The sequence below is a fragment of the Artibeus jamaicensis genome, unplaced genomic scaffold, assembly GCF_021234435.1.
Source record: "Artibeus jamaicensis isolate MK-2021 breed Jamaican fruit bat unplaced genomic scaffold, CSHL_Jam_final contig_3056, whole genome shotgun sequence".
Classification (NCBI taxonomy): domain Eukaryota; kingdom Metazoa; phylum Chordata; class Mammalia; order Chiroptera; family Phyllostomidae; genus Artibeus; species Artibeus jamaicensis.
Window position 1 is genome coordinate 185,585 of NW_026521704.1, and position 18,990 is coordinate 204,574.

The 18,990-nt window shown below is 61.0% G+C and overlaps 1 protein-coding gene across 1 annotated transcript; it reads left to right on the forward strand.

The window, feature by feature from the left end:
• The first annotated feature begins 2,488 nt into the window (after window positions 1-2,488).
• SHOX (short stature homeobox) lies at window positions 2,489-11,325 on the forward strand. The gene is made up of 5 exons (XM_037140317.2): window positions 2,489-2,777; window positions 5,858-6,066; window positions 9,572-9,629; window positions 9,742-9,830; window positions 11,080-11,325. Exons 1-5 carry the CDS (start codon window positions 2,489-2,491, stop codon window positions 11,323-11,325), a joined length of 891 nt encoding a protein of 296 aa, XP_036996212.1.
• Window positions 11,326-18,990: the final 7,665 nt, after the last annotated feature.

An 18,990-nucleotide genomic window follows, 5' to 3' on the forward strand; every position in this document is an offset into this window, starting at 1 on the left:
CCAGGGTCCCTCCTGCTGCCTGTTGGGGACATTCCTGGAGGCCCCGCGACCCTGCGAGTGGGGGTGCGGCCGAGGCAGGGGGCAGCGCGCACGGGGTCTGCCAGGCGTCTGTGGCTTCCCAGCCAAGGGGCCTCGGGCTGTGCCGGCCCAGGCCCTCTGGGACTCCAAGAGGAGGCGGGTTCCTCGCAGGTTTGCCCGAGAGGCTGGCTGGGCAGGAGCTTGGGGGTCAAGACTAGCTCCCTAGGGACCAGGCCGCTGCACCGGAGGCCGGAGGCTGGTGAGGCCGGACTGAGGGAGCGGCTACCCTGAGTCCGAGGCCCCCGCGCCGTTCCATGCTCGGCTCCACAGCCCCCTCGCCCCAGACTTTCTCTTTCTCGCCCGTTCTTCGCTCTCTGCGCGTCACTTCGGGGTGTCCGTGGGGTGGAGGGCTTCCCCGGGGGAAGGGCTAGCAAGGCCTGGGCCGCCGCAGGCCCGCGCCCCGCGCGCCCGGCGCACCCCTCTCGCGCGAGCGGCTGGCATTTCCCCGCGGACCCGCGGAGGCGGCCTGAATAATGCATCCCGGGCTATTTGTCATTCCCTGTGATATCCCTGCGCCTCGGCTTTGATTGCAGGGCCGCCGTGACAAAGACCTGTTTGTTCAGTTTCAGGGCCCCTGCGCCTTTCGCCTTTTAAGTCCGAGGGAGGCGGCGGCCCCCAAATCTCTCCGTTTCCTGCGCACGCGGCACGCGGGGCGGAGCAGCCCGGGCCCCGGCGGGCCGGCGCCTGACGCCGCGCTCCCAGAAAGGGATGCAGGGCCGACCGGCCCGCGCAGCAGGCAGGAGGATGGAGCGGAGGGAGGGAGGGAGGAAAAGCGCCGGTTTGTGCCTTCAATTCGTCTCTGCTCCTCCTCTGAGGCCCCCACTCGCCAGCTGACACCCCTCCCCCAGCTGGACGACCCCCTCACACACGTGAACCGGGCCGGCCCCGCGGATTCCAGAGAAATCCTTTAGGTTCCTCCGTGCCAAGGGAGACCCCAGTTGGGCTCTCGCAGCCTGTGCGCGGGGCAGAGCGCTGGGTCCCGCCCAGCCCACGGCGGCCCGGTTCCGGCTCTGGTGCGGGATGCTTCCATTTAGGAAAATGCACAATCGAGCTCTCCAAAAACCCCAACGCCACTCTTCGCCTCCCCCAAAAGCCTCTTCCCAATTCCAGAGTGGGAGTTGGGCTGTGGGGAGGGGAGAAGAGGCCAGGGGATAGGACAGGAACCAAAAAAAAAAAAAAAAAAAAAAAAAGAGGGGGAAGGAGAAAAAGTCAACTTTATTTCCAGATGGAGTTTTGCAGAGGATGACAAGCTCGGCTTCCGAGAGTGTCAAATGAATTTCATATCGCAAATGAGCAAAGTGGTTTCTCCTAAGCGCATTGGAGAGGGGTGGGTGGGAAGGGGCTCGCCAGGAGAACCGTGACCCAGCCCAATCAATGCACATACATCCCCCCCCCCAAAAAAAATGCAGATCCCAGACACCGGGTTGACAGAATAGTTCTAAAGAAAGCGGCGCCGGTCCCGGCCGAGAGGGCTGACGCGCGCCGGCAAGATCGCTGTTGACAAATTAGTTCTTCCAGCGACCCACGGGCACCTCCGAGTCTCCGCCACCGCAGTCCGGGGGGCAGCCAGGCAGCGCTCCGGTCCCCAGCCTCCGCGGCGTCGGCCCCCGCGGGGTCTGCGAGCCTCCGCCGAAGCGCCAGCGCCCACGTTCGGGGAGACCTGGGCGCTTCCTCTCTCTTCCGGGGTCCTGGACCTGTTCCCCAGCCTCGTCGCGCCGGCAACCTCTCTTCCCTTTCTCTCCTTGGGCGGTGCCGGAGGGGGTCCAGCTCGCAATCCACCCGCATCCGCACCTCGGAGTCAATCCCGCGTGCGATCCCGCGTCGCCGCCGCCCGGGGGCCCTGGGCGTCGCCGTTCTGCGGCTCTCGGACTCAGTCCGCCCGGATACATCCTAGGCGCGGGGCTGTGCTCCTGCCGGGGCCGGCCGGTCGGCTGGGACCCCCTCGCCCTCCGTCAACTCCTCCTCGAGTTTCGCTTCCGCCAGCCATGGAGACCTTGCGGATACCTGTCTGGGGCTCTGGCGCCCGCGCCCGCTCGCAAGCGCGCGCTCTCTCCCTCTCGCTTCAAAAATCCGATCTTCCCCTCTGCACACCGAGGTGCACGGACGCCCAGCAGTGATGAAATGAAAAGAAAGCCAATTGCCGGACTGGAGGTGGGGGAAGAGATAGCGAGTCTGCGTGCGCCCGCCGCCGAGCCGGGAGCCTTAATTGCTGCAGACAGGGCGCGCGGGGGGTTGGGCGGAGGTAGCGGCGTATAAATAGTGAGATCTCAAATTGAAAGGCATAAATAACGGCAGGAGGGACCTACCCTCACACACGCCGACCTCTCCGCGCGCGGAGGCGTGCGGACCGCAGCCCCGGCTCCCAGGCAGCCCCGCCGAGCCCCGCGGACCCCCGCAGCCCCGAGCAGCCATGGAGGAGCTGACAGCTTTTGTATCCAAGTCCTTTGACCAGAAAACCAAGGAGGGCGGCGGCGGCGGCGGTGGCGGCGGCGGCGGCGGCGGCGGGAAGAAGGATTCGATCACGTACAGGGAAGTTTTAGAAAGCGGACTGGCGCGCTCCCGGGAGTTGGGGAGCTCGGAATCCAATCTGCAGGACATTACGGAGGGCAGCGGCCACTGTCCAGTGCATTTGTTTAAGGACCACGTGGACAACGACAAGGACAAACTGAAAGAGTTCGGCACGGGGAGGGCTTCGGAAGGTAAGCTCGCCGGGCTGCGGCTCCGGGCCCCTCCCGGGGGTCGCGTCTGCTCGCCGCCGAGCCTGCTCGCCTGCCCCTCGCTCCGTGCGTGCGGAGGCTCCGGACGCCGGGGCTTGGCTCTCAATTGGACCCTAAACTCTGAATTTACAGCCACGGCTCGGATGGAGAGGCCTCGGCAGTCGGTCGTCAGCCTTTTCGTAGGAGAGGAAGGAGGCAGGCCGGGAAGCCAGGGCGGGGGCAGGAGCCGCGGTCTCGCCTTCCCGGGCGTCGGCACCGGGCGTCGTCCGGGGAACTTTCCCCGGTTGGAGTCGAGCGGAGGGATGGGCCCGAAGACCGAGGTCGGCTCTAGGGCTGCGGGGTGCGCGTCAGCCCGCCCACCGGTCTTCCCGATAGGCACCCACAGGCGCACCGAGCGGAGGCGCGCGCACACCTCCGGCCCTCACCGCCTGCCGGCTTCGGGCAAGAAGCGGCCGCGGGGAGGACGCGCAGGCCCGGGGCCGGGGTCGGAAAAGGTGCCTTTTCCGCCTTTTCCTCCGCGCGGTTCTCGCTTCGGGGAAACTTTGCCCCTGGAACCTTGAGACTCGATCTTGGTTCCACAGGCCTGTAAATTAAAACCGCCCTGGCGCCTGCGAGGGGCCCCGGTCTGGATATGGCGTGAAGGCCCCGGGGAGGCTGTGGCCGCACCACGCGGCAGCCCTGCGCCAGGGCGCTGCTCAGAGCCCAGACCGCCTGAGGTGGCCAGACGCGCCCTGGGCCGCCTCCCCCCTGGCTGTCCCAGAAATCTGCGCCGAGCGTCGCCCCGTTGTTGGGTCTCGGAAAAGGCAGGTTTTCGGGGGGAGACTGTGCAGTGAGGCAGGGAAGGTCCCACCTGGGGGCCCTCTGGACACACCGGGCATGCGGCAGCCATCAATCGGAGGCCATAAGAACTAGCTAGGCTTGTCAAGAAGCACGTTTTGCAAGAGGCAGGGATGTCTATTTTTTAAATTATTACAAAGAGAGGAAAGAGCGAGGCTTGCCATTTGGATCCCCGAGTCCCGTTTCGCTCTGAGAGAGGTCAGCGGGACCTCCCCCAGGCGTGGGGCCCTTCCCCCCACCGCAGAGCCGGCCTCTTCTGCTCTCCCGGACCCTGCACGTTCGGCCGTGTCGGTGCCCTGGCCTCGAGGCCCCTGTGGACGAGGCCCTGACCTTGTGGAAGCAGAAGGGGGCAGAGGCTTAGCTCCAGCCCTGGACGGCGGCCCAGGCCGGCGGCCGGCCTTGCCCGGGGACCTGGCCTCACCCCCGGCTCTGTCATCCATACAAAGATAGCTCGCTCTGATGGAGACACGGCCACTGGCTGAACAGACGAGGGGCGACGTTTAATTCCCGAGTTTTCACAGGAAAACGGGACCACGTGCTGGACCACGGCCTGGGGGTGCTGAGCGGCTCCCCCAGCCCTTCCCGGAGGCCGAGCCCCTCCTCTCGCCAACCCGGAGGAACGAGGGCCTTCGGGCAGACGGACACACATGTGCCGCTGTGGAGGCCTTTCGTGAAAGTAAAACAGCATTCGTAGAAAAGACAGAAGGACAGGGCAGGACAGACACAGGGGCTCAGCTGCGTCTTCCACCCTGTCTCCCCCCGGGCTGGGTCCCAGCCTGGCAGCGATGGGGACCCTCGCTCGGGGGCCGCTGGGAACGGCCAGGGCTCCGAAGGCCAGGGCTCTGAGCGGCGAGCGGTGTGCCCGCTGGGCTGAGCCGGGGGCCTGCGGGCTGTGCAGAGCCTGCTGCTGGCTGCCAAGGACGTGGAAGCCTGCCTCCCAGCCGAGATCCAGCCCCGGAGGGTCCGAGTCGGGAGGCATCAGCCGGAAGCATCTGGATGCCTCTGGGGAAGCATTCATGTGGGGAGGCAACGGGGGCATCGTGTTGGGAGGGCCTTTTCAGGGGCGACGATGCTTTCCCACGCGAGGCGGGGTTCCGTGTTCAGCAGCCGGGACCCTTGAGGGCAGCCTCTCGGGCAGCGGCAGGGCTTGGCTTCTTGTGTTCAGCTCTCGGGGGACCCTGTCAGTGGGAGACCCAAGGGTCGGCATTTCCCCAGAAACTTTCTGCGTCTGCTACTCAGGGGCCTTCTGGGCTTATTCTGGCTGCGCAAAGTTGGTGGGACCACAGCCTCGTTGTACAGATGCTCCTGAGGTCAGCCTCTTGTGCTGGACACCGAGTGGGCATGGGATTAGGGGAAGGAAAGTTCCTCGGGTACAGGGTGCAGGGAGGCCTCTCCTTGTAACCCTCCCAGCTTGGTGAGGGACGGCATTTCCCAGAACCGAGGGGAGCTTTCTGGGTTAGACCCTAGAAAATGCTGGTTCACCTGCCTAACGCTCAGATGCCCCCCCCACCCCCCACTGCAGCAAACACAGACACACTCATAAATTCTGCCAGGAAGAAAGTGCCACTCTTGGGCTGTGCCCGACCGAGTGGGAGTACGTGTGAACGGGAGCTGTGGCTCAGCGGGAGGCCAAAGTCTGGGCTCCCACCTCAGCCTGATGCACGTGCAGAGGGAGGCCAGGGTGGGGGCCGAGCGCCGGGCTCCACGGGCTGGAGGGCGTCCCGGGCTCGGCGGTCGCTGCAGCGGAGGGCAGCGGCTGTCCTGGGCCTGGACCCCGGCGTGGTCTGCGCCCCGCGGGGCACGGGAGGAGGGTGGGACAGAGGGAGAGAAAGAGAGAGAGATGCTACATTAATGTGTCAGCGCACACCAAGTGCAACACTGAGGGAACTGTGAGGAGATTAAGCCAAGAAACAGGGTGATGCCAGTGCCCGAGTTATTACCAAAAAGACAAAAAAAAAAAAAAAAAAAGCGTGTACTCCTCTGGCGTTGGTTTTATCGACTTGACGCGCACTTTGCATCAGGGCGCGTTGGTTGCCCGGCCCCTTGTACCGCAAGCACACGCTTCGGTTCTGACGAGGTCATGCAAGAGCGTCCACCGCGGGCCCTACTGCCGGGGCGCGGGGCGCGGGGCGCACGGGGCGGCCGGCGGGACCTGGTGGAGGGACCGGGGCGGCCTCAGCCCGCGACCCGGGACCTCAGCGCTGTGCCCCCGGCCCGCCCCGCAGGCATCTACGACTGCAAGGAGAAGCGCGAGGACGTCAAGTCGGAGGACGAGGACGGGCAGACGAAGCTGAAGCAGAGGCGCAGCCGCACCAACTTCACTTTGGAGCAGCTGAACGAGCTGGAGCGGCTCTTCGACGAGACGCACTACCCCGACGCCTTCATGCGGGAGGAGCTCAGCCAGCGCCTGGGGCTCTCAGAGGCGCGCGTGCAGGTAGGACCCGGGGCCGGGCCTCACTGGCGGCTCCTGGGGCGCCCCCCCTGGGCCCGCGCCCCCCGGCTCCTCCAGGATCGCAGGGAGGCTGGGGGCGGGCTGCAACCAGGCCTTTGGGAGACGCGTTGGGGCGCGCGGTTCGCACGAAAGGCCCAGCGGGTCCCCACCCCCAGGTTGTCAGAAAGCTGCATCCCTCTTTCCCCATAATTTCCGTCTTTTCCGGTGCCCTCTTCCCTTTCTCGTACAGCTCCCTCCCCCTACTGCGGGGAGCAGGAGAGGTGCGGGCCGGGGGGAGGCTTCTTCCCACACCGGGCATCGTAATGAGCTCGGCCGCTGCCCACTCGGGGCCGGATTAGCCCCGGCCCCAGGGGCTCGGGGCGCGGCGGAGGAGGGGAGGCGAGCGCGCATGAATTCCTGATGCCCCATCTGGCGAGCCACCGTCTGCGGCGCCCTGGGCCTGCGCAGCACGTGCGCGGAGGGGCGCTTCGCGAGCGTCTCCGGGCCGCCGTGAACGTGAAGTTTCACGTATTCATTTATTGATGGGGAGGGCGGCAAAGATGTTCTTGCTGCAGGGAGTGCGCACCCCTCCGGGGAGGTTGGGCCTGGCCTCCCCCCCCCCTCCACGGCCTTCCGTGGGTCGTTTGCACAGGGCCGCAGGGAAATAGGGTCAAGGTCAGGATCCCGGGCTCTGGGGACCGGTTTTTATAAAAACGGAATTCGTATCGGCAACCCGGGGGAGCACAGGGCTGTCTCTGCAGGAGCCGGTTTCCTACTGGTGGGAGCGTCCACACCTTGTCCCACTACTCTCTCCAGATTTTATTTTTGAAACGAAAACCCAAACGGGCTTGGAGAGATCGCGTTTTCCGAACCCTGCCAAGTGGAGACAGCGCGCGCGCGCGTGTTCAGAGTTCCGAAGCCCGTTGATAGTGGGGCCGGGCCCAGGCGGGGAGGGCGACTCCAGAGGGAACGCAACGCTCTCCCGGGGGACTTTTCAGATCTTTTCCCGGTGGCATCAGTGTCTAGAACCTTCCCGCATAGGCGGCACCCAGTGGGGCAGTAGCTCTGGCGGCCCTTTTCCCAGCTGAGCCCGTGTGGGTCTCTGGCCCCACGGGGGTGTGTGTGTGTGGGGGGTTGGCGGTGGGGGCGGGCTTCCCGCCGGCCACCCTTCTCTGGGAAGATGAATTGGGCCGCGCCATATACATTAATGAAAAGATTAAACTTTGGCTTCAGGGGACATCAACTTTTATGTCATCTCACCGTCCCTGCCTGCCCGGGATCGGTAATATCTCTCCGGCCTTGATGTACTGTTTCTATAAAAATAAATTACTTGTAATTGAATTCCACACTATTTCGTTCAGTAGTCTATTACTGGCTAGGACCTTAGCAGGGCCCACTGAGGGGCGGAAAATTGGCTCCTGGGTGGCCGCAGATCCTGAAAAGGCCCTAAAATAAAGGGGGAGGGAGGGGGCAGGACTGAGTGAGGATCGATTCGGGGAGGCGCATGAAAACGTAATAGCGGTAAATAATAATACAAATAAACACGGAATAAAAGGCATCGGTTGGGCCACGGGGACGAGAATCGCGTGGAAATGGGGAGAAAGGCCGAAAAGTGGTCGTAAAAATCAATTAGGGAAACCGCGTGTGTGTGTGCCGTCTGGGTGAGCGGGCACAGGGGCCTGGGGGGACAGGGGAAGGGAAGAGGGTGCGCCCGCCCGGACGCATTTCCACCCCGCGCCGCGCCGGGGCCGCGTGGCCATCCTTCTCGGCGCAGCCTGTGCCGAGCTGTTGTTAGAGGGTAGAGTTTCAATTTCGTGTGGAAATTTGCTGTAAATAAATTGAGGCTCCTATGAAGCTGGTCCTTATTAACCTTTTATTTTTAGTGTTGTACTGGAAGCTGCCATGCTCCAGCTGTCAGGGTCTAATCGAAAGTTATGAGCCGGCGGTGAGGAGCAGGCCGTAATTTAATTACAACAAATATCTTTGGGTTTATGGCGCACAGCTAAATTAAATGTCATTATTCACTGTCTGTAATGGAAATCAAAAGGAAATCAGATTACGGCGTGGGTGAGGCGATTCAGCGACTGGCCCTTAATGAAGAAATAAGTGTCTAAACCAGTGTACTAAGGTTTGCTTAGCATATTCACGACTAATTGGAACTGATCGCACATCACCCCAAGACTGATTTATTATCGCTTAACGCAGCCGCTAATTCATCACTTTTATACCTCATAATGTTTCCCCCCACCTTTCCACCCTGGAAGGGGAAGCGAGCTTCCCTTCCCGTATTTAAATAGCATTCTGTTTTTGAAAAAAGGCGCTTCCAACGGAGGGGGCGGCCTGAGCTCTGGCGCCTCTGGCTCCTTTTTTTTTTTTTTTTTTCTCTAGAGGACAAGGGTGCAGGACCCCAAGGACAGCGAGGCGCACCCGGGACCGTGCGGCAGGTGGGGGCGTCCGACGTGGGGGGGCGGGAGGACGGCCTTCGATGGGTAGAGCAAATACCGGCAACGATTGGAATTGCAACGGATAGGTCGGGGGTCTTTGTGGAGATTACTTTCCAGCAGAACGCGTAAAAGTTTTTTCTGCCTCTCCGAAGCCTGCTGGGCTGGAGCTCTGGAACCTTCTGGAAAGCCAGGTCCGACCTGGCAGGCTCTGCCCTGGCTGGAGAGAGTCATGAGTCTGGGGCAGAAAAGTGCCGGTTTCTCCGTCCGCCCCAACTCCGGGGTTTGCCGACCTGGCCCTGCCCAGGGCGGGTGGGCGGCAGCAGCCAGTGGGCCAGGGGAAGGGTCCCTTTGTACCAAGTCTCCTTCAGGAGGGAGTCAGTCGTGTGGCCGTAGGGTCCGTGAGCGTGGGAGCCAGAGAGAAAACAAATCCAGTAACTGGGAACTTTTCGGGGGTGGCTCCAGATTTTCTCAGTGACGCCTGAGGCTGTGAGGCAGAGCCGGACAGGCCTGACGTGAAGGAGGGTGGGGGGTGCCTCTGCACCCTGAGTCTGGACATCAGGCCTAGGAACCCAGCACGACTGGCTCAGGGCCCTCTACCCCCAAACTGTTGATCACTTGTCTGCAGACAGGCCAAGCACCTGCAGAGCAAAGCCTGCGTCTCGGGGGGCCTCTGGGGCTTCACAGAGGCCACGTTACTGCTCCGTAAGAGCAACTCAGACCCTGTCCGCCTCCCAGGCGCACACACAGGACCTGGAACTTTCTGGACTCACGGTGTTCTCAGCTCAGCTGGGGAGGGGCCCGGATGCTGAGCTGTGGGTCCCCCTGTGCGCCCGCTGCCTGCCTTGGCGGCTAAAGTCCCAAAGCCTGAGATGGGGTTCTCCGGGTTAGGGGTGATGGCGGAGGGGAGACGCCCACACGGAACGACGGGAGGTCGTCCAGCTCCCTGTCCAGCAGCCCGGCACCTGCTCTTTGACGTTACATACTTGCAGGAGGCTGGGGCACCCTGGGCGCCTGGCCTGGCCTGGCTCACTGGGCTGCGTGTGTGTGTGTCTGCTCCGTCGCAGGTCTGGTTCCAGAACCGGAGAGCCAAGTGCCGCAAACAAGAGAACCAGATGCATAAAGGTAGGCGCTCGGGGGCGCGCCGCGCGCGGTGGGAGTGGGGGAGGGCGCAGGCGGCGGCGCGCAGGTACAGGCGGGAGCGGAGTGGTGTTCAAGCCTCCGTCTTTCTTCGCAGGCGTTATCCTGGGCACGGCCAGCCACCTGGACGCCTGCAGGGTGGCGCCCTACGTGAACATGGGCGCCCTGCGGATGCCTTTCCAACAGGTAGCCAGCCGGGTTTTCTTCCCGCTGAACCGCGCGGCGGCGGGGAGAGGGGCGCCGAGCTCCGCCCCCTCTGCTCCCCCCCCCGCCCCCGCCGCTCCTCCCGCCCCCCGCGCGCGGAAGAAAGGGGGCCGCTTTTACAAGAGAGCATTTATAGACCCGTTGGCACGCATTAAAATCACGCTGTAAAACTCCAAGAGTCACCTTCGGGAAGGGCCAGGTCATAAAGCGAAACAGTGTTACAAAAATCAGAGGGAAAGAAATCCCACCTACTCTGGAACCACCCACAGGCTCGCCGCCTGGAGAGACGGGCCCTGTCGACACCCAAACCCTGGCCTCCTCCTGGGCTCAGGGCCTCTGCTAGAGGGGCTGCGCCCCTCCCAGGCTGGTCCCTCCCCACACCTTGGGGTTGGGGGCCTCTGGCCCAGCTCCTCAACACCGCGTGAAGCGGCTAGAGCGCGGGTGTTCTGCGTGGACATGGGGTGGCCACGGGGTTGAAATACACCCGTGGAGTCCAAATATCCAAAGGGCCCAGTAAGGGGACGGCGCGTCGAAGCCAGGGCCCCCCTGCGCCCCACCTCGCTTCAGCGCAGTGGCCACGGTGCGCAAAAGCCCTAGGCCGGGCCACCACGCACAGGTTTCTCTATGCGGACCACCGTTTGCTCAGGGTCCAGAGAGCTGGTGGTCTGGCCCACCCTGCCTGGTCAGCTAGGACGGGACTGTTCGGGGAGGCGTTGTGACTGGGAGACGGATGGGGGCATCCATGTTCTCAGGTCCAGGTACCAAAGGTGGCGGGGTATCCAGGGCCACCCCCGTCCTCCGAGACAGGGTCGGCCTGATGAAACCAGCCAAAGGAGCCAGAGGACTTGACCATGCACCTCAGGGATTTGGGGGGCCCCTGGGAAGGGTTGTGGGGGGGCGGAGCCCCAGCTGAAGTTCAGACCCTGGGTCTGGAGGCATCCAAGTCAAATAGAAATCTTGGGGCCTGGGGAGGAGGAGCAGGCAGCTTCGGACACCTCAGTGCTGGCAAGGCCTCGAGAGTGGGCGCGTTTGGGGGCATTCCAGCCACCCTGGCCCCACAAGGTGACCAGAGGACGGTGCGCACACCCGCAGCGGAGTGGATGGCTGTCCCGGGATGGGAGGCGACAGGGGTGGTTTCGCGGGAGAGAAGCGGCCCTCGGGGTCCATTGTGGGGGGGAGTCACCTCCAGGACCTAATGGTGCCGATTTCCCTCCACCCCCCAACCCCGCAGGTCCAGGCCCAGCTGCAGCTGGAAGGCGTGGCGCACGCACACCCGCACCTGCACCCGCACCTGGCGGCGCACGCGCCCTACCTGATGTTCCCGCCCCCGCCCTTCGGGCTGCCCATCGCTTCGCTGGCGGAGTCGGCCTCTGCCGCTGCTGTCGTGGCCGCCGCGGCCAAGAGCAACAGTAAAAACTCCAGCATCGCCGACCTGCGGCTGAAGGCGCGCAAGCATGCCGAGGCCTTGGGTCTCTGACCCGCCGCGCGCCCCTGCGACCCCGCCCGCGCTGCGCCTTGCACGTGACCCCTGCGCGCCCCTCGCGGCCACTTGGGCGCACGGACGCCCCCTGTGCAGCGAGGGCGCCGGACAGATCTAGCGCAGCGGCCTCCTCTTCCTGAGTAGCCAGGGGGCCCCTGTTTGGCCTGGGCTGGGGCCCCTCCCCCCGGAACGCATGACCCCGCCAGACCTCCGCAGAAACTGCAAGAGAGAGAGAGAGAGAGCAGGTGACCGCCGGCCCTGGACCACGTGGAGCTCGGGGCGCGCTCCTCCTCTTTCGACGGAGTCTCTAACCCAGTGCATGCGGCCTCCTCCATACCTTTCCAAGATCCTAGAGTCCATTAAACAGAAGTTTGGGGCTGGTCTCCGCTGAAGACGCCCGTTCTTGGTCTCCAGCAACGGGTGTTCTGGGTCAGGACCTTGCTTTGCTCTGAGGAGCTGCAGAGCCCGCGTGGATTTATGTGGACGTCCACATCCCGGGCCTGGGGTCTGCTCACCGCCCCCCACCCCCACCGCAAGACAGCAATAACGACGGGCATCTGGTGACCTCGCCGAAGTCGGGGGCCGGGAGGACCTCCGTCTTGTCTCCCAAGCTGTGAGCGCGCTGAGGGCCGGCTTTGTGAACCTGGTCTTCCTGTCCAGGTTGGGTGCCCAAGCACCGGGTGGAAGATTCCTGGTGCCACGGAAGAGGCGACTTTATAATTTTCCCAGTCTTTGATCCCGAATGGACACTCTTTGCTGTTTTTCCGAATTCAGACTCCCAGGACTTGCAGAGAGAGAGACAGACAGACAGACAGAGAGAGAGAGAGACGCAGGTGCGTGGTTTTCCACGCACACCTCAGAGGCAGCCAGAACTTTAGTGAGATGCAGTTACATGCCGACAAGTGCAATACTGTAAATACGATAGAGTTTAAGAGAAACTGGCCGGGCACTCCTGACCGGCCAGCTTGGGGACTTTGAAGGGCACCTCGTCCCTGGTATGCTGTGGCCGGGGCCGGCTGGGGCTCTCTCCCACAGCGGCAGGGGTTCCGGGTGCTCCGGATGCGGTGCTAGCGTGGCGCATGGCACGTGCGCAGCAGGATGCGGGGCGCGGATGTGACGTGGGTGGCGGGTGGCTGAACTGTCTCTGGCAAGGGGCACAGAGCGGCCTGGTGGGCAGTGAGTTCTAAGGTGACGTATTGCAGCTTTTCATTCTTCCTCCTAGCTCCCCCCCCCCCCCAGCTTTGGACCATCAGCAAATAGCCGCTGACATGGAAGTGACTTTGCCCGATGTTACCAAAGGGTCCAGGCCCCCTGCCACGCACCTGAGCACGTGCTGTGTGCGGTTGGCAGGGCGTGAGGCCCTCGTGGGCTTGTCCGCCTGGAAGACACGTCTGTGTGTCTGCCTTCGCCCCCCCTCCTCCCGGGGCCAGGCCACCCGGAAAACCTGTTCCCCATCTCTCCGTCTTTCCTCGGCCGGCCAGCCAGCCGGCCGGCCGGCGTGGGCTGCCCGCCCAGGCTTCGCTGCATCCAAAAGCGGTTTTGTTCTTCCTACGCCTAGCAGGGGCAATTTTCTTTCCTGCCCGCTGATGTGGGTACGTTTCTCCCGAAAAAAAAAAAAAAAAAAAGAATAATCCTGCCGTGTAAGGGAACACTTTCCGCCTCGGCTCCGAGCTCTGGCGCGGATGCATTTGGGCATCTCCTATTGGTATCATCTGAAAGTCTTTAGACAAATCAAAAGGCTCCTTCAGTCTGCTTTCTTTTTTTTTTTCTTGGTTGAAATCTTAGACAAGCTCTAAGATGACAAAGACAGAGAAGGGAAGGCAGGGTCCCTGGTTTTCAATCACTTGCAACATTTTTTTTCCCAGACATGAATGGCACAGTGGAGTTCACCTTGGACATGTGCTGTTTTGCTTTTAAACTACCGGGACTCCAAGAGGTAGCTCCTCTGCATCAGCTAGGACTTTGCTTTCCATGCAAAAAAATAAAAAATAAATAAATAAAAATTGCACTTCAAATCCTTTATAAGTAGCTGCATTTATCCTAAAATTTCACACTCGGCAGAAGTTAGAGGTACATGTCTACATCTTTTTTTTTTTCCCTTCCCCAAAGGTTTACGGCAGTTTTTGTGTAGATATATAAACCGTCGGCAGTCTCTCGGGCAAAGAAAAGTCAGCCGGAGTTGCCGGGTGTCTGCTGCAGGCTGGTGGCCGCGGGAGCCGGGTGGGGGGCGGTCACATAACCCTGCTTGTTCTGTTTCATGGAACTTGGAAAGTGAGCCGGGTGTGGGTGGGCCCCCCAGCAGAGCAGACCAAGTGCACGGACCGAGGCTTTGCCTCTGTCCCCACAGCAAAGTCCGAGGGACAGCACTGTGCTGCCTTCTGTCTTCCCAGAAATCCCAGGACAGACGTGGCCACTTCTGGCCCCCCCCCCCAAATTCTCTTCCCCGGGCTTTGCTCTCAGCAAAGTGATGGGGGGGCGGCTTGGGCTGCAGGCCGAGACCGTGTCGTGTGTGGCCTCGGTGGCTCAGGCAGGGCTCCTGTCACCAGGCGTCACGGTGACCTTCGCGTGGAGTGACCCTGGGTGGGGGTGGACGGACGTATTTGAGCTGTAGGTGGTGTTTTGGGCTGCGAAGGAGACGTCTTTCAAGCCCATTGGTGTTTTTTCCAGGTGGCATTTTGAGGGGCGGTTGCGTGTCCCCGCTGGGCAAAACCGGCCCCGTGTCTTTGTCAAATTCACCTTCTGTCTGGTGCCTGTCACCCGGCCACCGACCACCTCTTGCAGGGGCCGGTTTGGGGGAGCACTGGGTCGTAAGGGGAGCACACTTTCTGAAGCGTGTGGCTCCTGCCTGTTCCCCGAAGCCCCGGGAGTTGCCGGGAGTTGCAAGGCCAGGCCTCTTGGAGCGGCCGGGGTGCCCTCGGGCGGTGGGCTTCACAGGGCTTTGCTCACGCTGGCCAGCCTTCCGCCGAGGACTGTGTTATGTCCTCAGCCACCAATCTCTGTGTCCGTAGAGGCTGGGGGCGTCTCGGTGTTTAAATCAGAAGCAATCTGTGCCCCCCTGCCCCCGCCCTGTCTCAGCGCGCGTTGGTCCTCCCGGGCCAGCTAATGCGTCCGGAGACACCCCAGCGAGGCCCAGCCGTCTCTGCTCCCACCCTTGGCGGACACCGCCACCCCCACCCGGAACAAGGGACCCCGAGGCCTTTCCCTCCGATGTTTCGCTGGGACACACGGTGACGGGAAGCTGACTCTGATGACAAACATTTTTGAGGCACTTTCTCCTTCTTTTGTCCAAATGGGGAGCCCGGGGCCGGAGAAGGCTTCTCGGTGGACAAGTTCAACATTTGGAAAAAAGAAAAAACAAAAAACAAAAAAAACAAAACCAGAAACAAAAACCGGTGCCTAATTTATTAGAAATTAGCTTAGGGTGATGCTGTTTTTTTTTTCAATATACCTGATGCGATTTATAAATGTTTTATGGAAATTGGATATTTAACGAGAAGCCAGTCGGAGAGTGTAGAGAGTATGCAGTTTCAAAGCGTGTGAAACGCAGTATTTATTGAAAAGCGATAGTTTCGTACACCCAGCCCCGCGGCGAGTCCCATCCCGGACGGGCCCGCCTCCTCGCTTCCTGCTCGCGGGTGGATGTGGGTGCGTTATTTATTATTATGTTTTCGGTCGAAAGTTCATAAATATGTGCTATTTTAATTATGTTGAGTGTAAATTTGACACTGTCTTGCATTTATTTTTATATTTCTCAAGCCTGTTGCTTTTCCTCCGCCCTCCCCGGCCCGATTTACGAGGAGCCAGTTTGATTTACGGCTCAGCCGGCCCTCGGGTGGCGCAGACCAGGCGTGTGTCTGCACCCACAGACGTGTTCAGGGGTTGCTCAGACAAACAGAAATAACACCTCCTTCCCCCAAACCCGCGCTCTTAAAATTCGCATCCGTCTGCCATTGTGGGGAAGGCTCGCCGGGGGTGTGGGCCACGCCAGCCGGGCCCCTCCGTGCCGCGCCCTGCCCTGGGGCACCACTTACAAAGTGTATTTTGTCAGGCCGTATCGTATGAATGTACACCTTGTAAAACGCGGATATAAATAAACTTATAAATATTTGTATTCAAGTGTAAAAAAAAAAAAGTTCTCGCCTCTCGCCCAAGGAGAGCGAATGGGAAGAAGCGGGATTTCGTCCCAAAGGGAAGAAAAATGGGGCGTCTGGCGTCCCCTCCTGGGTGGGGGACGGCGGTCAGGGGCCTGCGGCTTGTCTCAGGTGTGGCCCCTGGAACGGAGGTGTCCGTGTCTGCATTTTGCTCCTCTGGGTCCATATTCCCCCGAACGGTGGGGGCGGGAAGACAGACACCCCCGTTTGTAACCGAGTCAGAGTTTGGGGAGTGTTGGTGAGAAGAAGCCCAAACACTCGGGTTTCACATTTTTCATTTTTCCCTCATTTCACTTTCTCTTTCTTTGTTATTCTGGGCCGTAGGAATTCTCCACAATGGCGCTGCAATAATGCTTGAGTCATTTTGAAAAAAAAAAAAAAGAATAAATGGAAAAAAAATCAAGTTTTAAAAACGAAAATGTTTCTGTCATGTGCTTTGTATCTCTTTATGGAAAGGGGAGCTAATGAGTTGATTCAGCCGGGCTCACGGCTTCCCGGCCGCGATCAAAACCACATGTGGACAGAGAAGGGCAGGGGGCCTGGGCGTGCGGAGCCCCCGCAAGGGCCGCCGTCCCTGCGGTGGGGGGCTGGGGGCCTCTTCCTTCGGGAGGGTGGCCCGGGGCCGGTGATGTTTCCCCTGATGCCCGGTGTCCTGGGCACAGGCTGCTGCTGTCCTACAACCTGAGCCAAGTTGCTTCTGAGGGTCCAACCTGAGGGCCCTTTCCCTTCCCGAGTCCTTGCCGCAGGTCAGGTCCCGTCACCAAGCCGGGGAGTGTCTCAGGGGACGGAAGAAACAGATATTTGTCAAGTGAACACTGAATAAAGAGAATGTCCTGCAGCATCTCCATGGCCCGAGGGCAGCCCCGGAAGCAGACTGGACACCCCCGGACTCTGAGATCCCCGTCTTTCTGGGGGCAAACACAGGCCTCTCGGGTGCTGGGGGGGTCCCTCTGTGGCCACCGGGAACCTGAAACCAGAGAAGCTACACAAACGGTTAAAGAGACCCCGCATGTTGCCGCTCTTCCCCAAGTCGGTTCAAATTGTTTCCCGTGTTGCCGCCTGCCTGTCCCTTGCAAACGGCAACTTTGTCGACAACTTGTAGCCAATTGGTTTCTTACCACTCCGGTCCGCTGGCCTCTCTGGGGGGCAGAGTCGAACCCCCCGAGGAGGGCTCACACCCTAAATATCTTCCTAATTTCTTCCCCTTTTCTTCCTAATTTTTTTTACATGTCTTGCTGCAGACTTTCATGGCACTAGAGCCGGCTTTTCCTTCTCTTTTCTCCTTTTTTTTCTTTGGTGGTTCTTTCGAAATGACTCTGCCTCACGCACCCCTTTGGGAAGAATGGAGCCGGGTTTACGGGAGCAGCGTCTCTCGGCGGGTTCTCAGACCCCACGCTTGAACGCAGAAGCTGCCCTCCTCCTCACTTCTGAGCTGTCTCCTTTCACGTCCAGTAGTGGGATGCACAGGGACAGAAGGGGACAGGCAGACAAAGCGAAACCACAGCCGGCCCCGGTCCTCGCTACGCTCTGCACTCGGGGACGACCTGCAGAGCGGAGGCTGCCGGGCGGGCGGTGGGTGGTCCTTACAGACACTGACTCGATCTCAGCCTCACAAGCGTTTCTATGTCCGTGAGGAGACTCCCGTCGGCCGACCGAGTTGCTGAAGCCACGCTGTTGGTTTCCGAGCGTGCAAATTCTGAAACAGTGGCTGGTTTCTTCCCCGTACACGTTAGATTGTCAGAGGAAAGACAGACGCTGAGTGTGGGCTGCCGCCTGTTACAGCTTTGCACATCAACGCACAGGGCTTTTATTTTTATTTTTTTCAGTTGATGCAGATGCTGAGGCTTTGCTTGCTGGTGTCTGTGTGCCAGACATTTACCTCCAACCGTGAAGAAGGAGCTTAGAACTGTGAAGCGTGCCAAGTTCACCTGGCTGCCCTGAAATTTGGGGATACAACCCGCAGTCCGTGTGCAGCGTCGGCGGGAGGGAACACACACTGTAACCGTACCCACTCCTCCTAGCCATCGCTCGTGCGTAACCGCCTTTCATCTGAAATGTGAATGTTCCCCTGGGCGCAGGAGAAAGTGCCGGGTCCCAGTGATCCGTCTCAATTTGTCCTAGAAAATGAAACCTTCCTGTCAAGTGCTCCTGTCGGACGCAAACGCCCACAACTAAATCTGTCTCTGCTTCAGTCGCCCCGATGTGCTTGCCAGATTTCCCAAAAAAACACCCCACAACACGGGGTTGAGAACGGAGACCAGGATATGAGTGAGCAATTCAGGGCAGTCAGGGTGGACGTGGGCAGTGAGCGGCCCTGTGAGGGTGGGTAATGAGCCTCCCGTCTGGGGGTGGAAGCAAGCTCCCGAGCCCCACGGAGCTGCACAAGTCCTTTGATTTTGGACTGCCTTTGTGGCCTGCGGACATGCAGCTTGCAGACAGAATGGAATCTGACGATTGTCCCCCGGTTTTAGGGGTCAGGACGCATCCCCAAAAGCAGAACAGATCTTGTGCTAGGGACTTGGGCTGAGCAGGGAGCCCACACCCAGCTGAGGGACAGGGGGCGTTGAACCCGACATGGGTGCTGCTTCCACCACGAAACAGCGACTTTTTCCAGAACAGGTGGGTTGAAAACCTGGGTCCCGGTGGGTGGCTTCTTTTGTCCCCACAGCTCTCCACGGCGGGAGTGGTGCCCACAGATTTTCCACACAGACACGCCACACACACACGCACACACACACACACACACACGCAGGGCGAACATTTAACCCCTACCCCTCCTGGCAGGCCATTTAATGGGCCAGAACCGCACACTCCGGCTGATTTATTTCACCAGGAAAGCGGGTCCGTGGAAATTCCTGCGGACGGCCGTCCAGGGACCGGCTGCGTATTTCCGCCTGCCCAGGTGGTCTCCTTAGCAGGTATGGGAGCCGGACCCGGAGCGCGGAGGTCCGGGACCACCCGCACGGATGAAAGTGTGTGAAGCCAATAAAAACGAGGCCAACGGGGCGTTCAGCGCGGCGGGGAGGGCATTCTAGGGAGAGGGTCCCAGAAGTGAGCGGTGAGTGTGCACGCAGAGGGCTTCGCTGCGGCCGTGTCAGCGTGGAACGCCCCCTCCTTCTCTGCGTGTTGGGGCTGCAGTTACATCGTTTCAGCCCGTGTGAGTCCGTTTGGCCCAAGTCTGAGCCGCCGGCCTGGACTCCACGCAGAGCGTTATGGCCACCTTCGCCCCCCACGCGTGCCTCCCGCCCGCCCGCCCACCGTGGGGGGGACAAGCCCAGAAATGTGTTTTCCGTCTCCGGCACCCCCACGCCCCAACCTCCCTCGCCCACGACCTCCCGGGCCCCACACGATTTTCGTCACCTCTCCCCCACCCAGCGTCGGAAATGAATGGAATTTTCCTCGCACAACCAGGATTTCCAAAGTCCCTGAGCACAGGCGAGGTGGGCCGGGCCGGACAAGGTTCTCCCGGCATTGCGGCAAATATTTGCTTGTTCGGGTCGTCTCCTTGGGA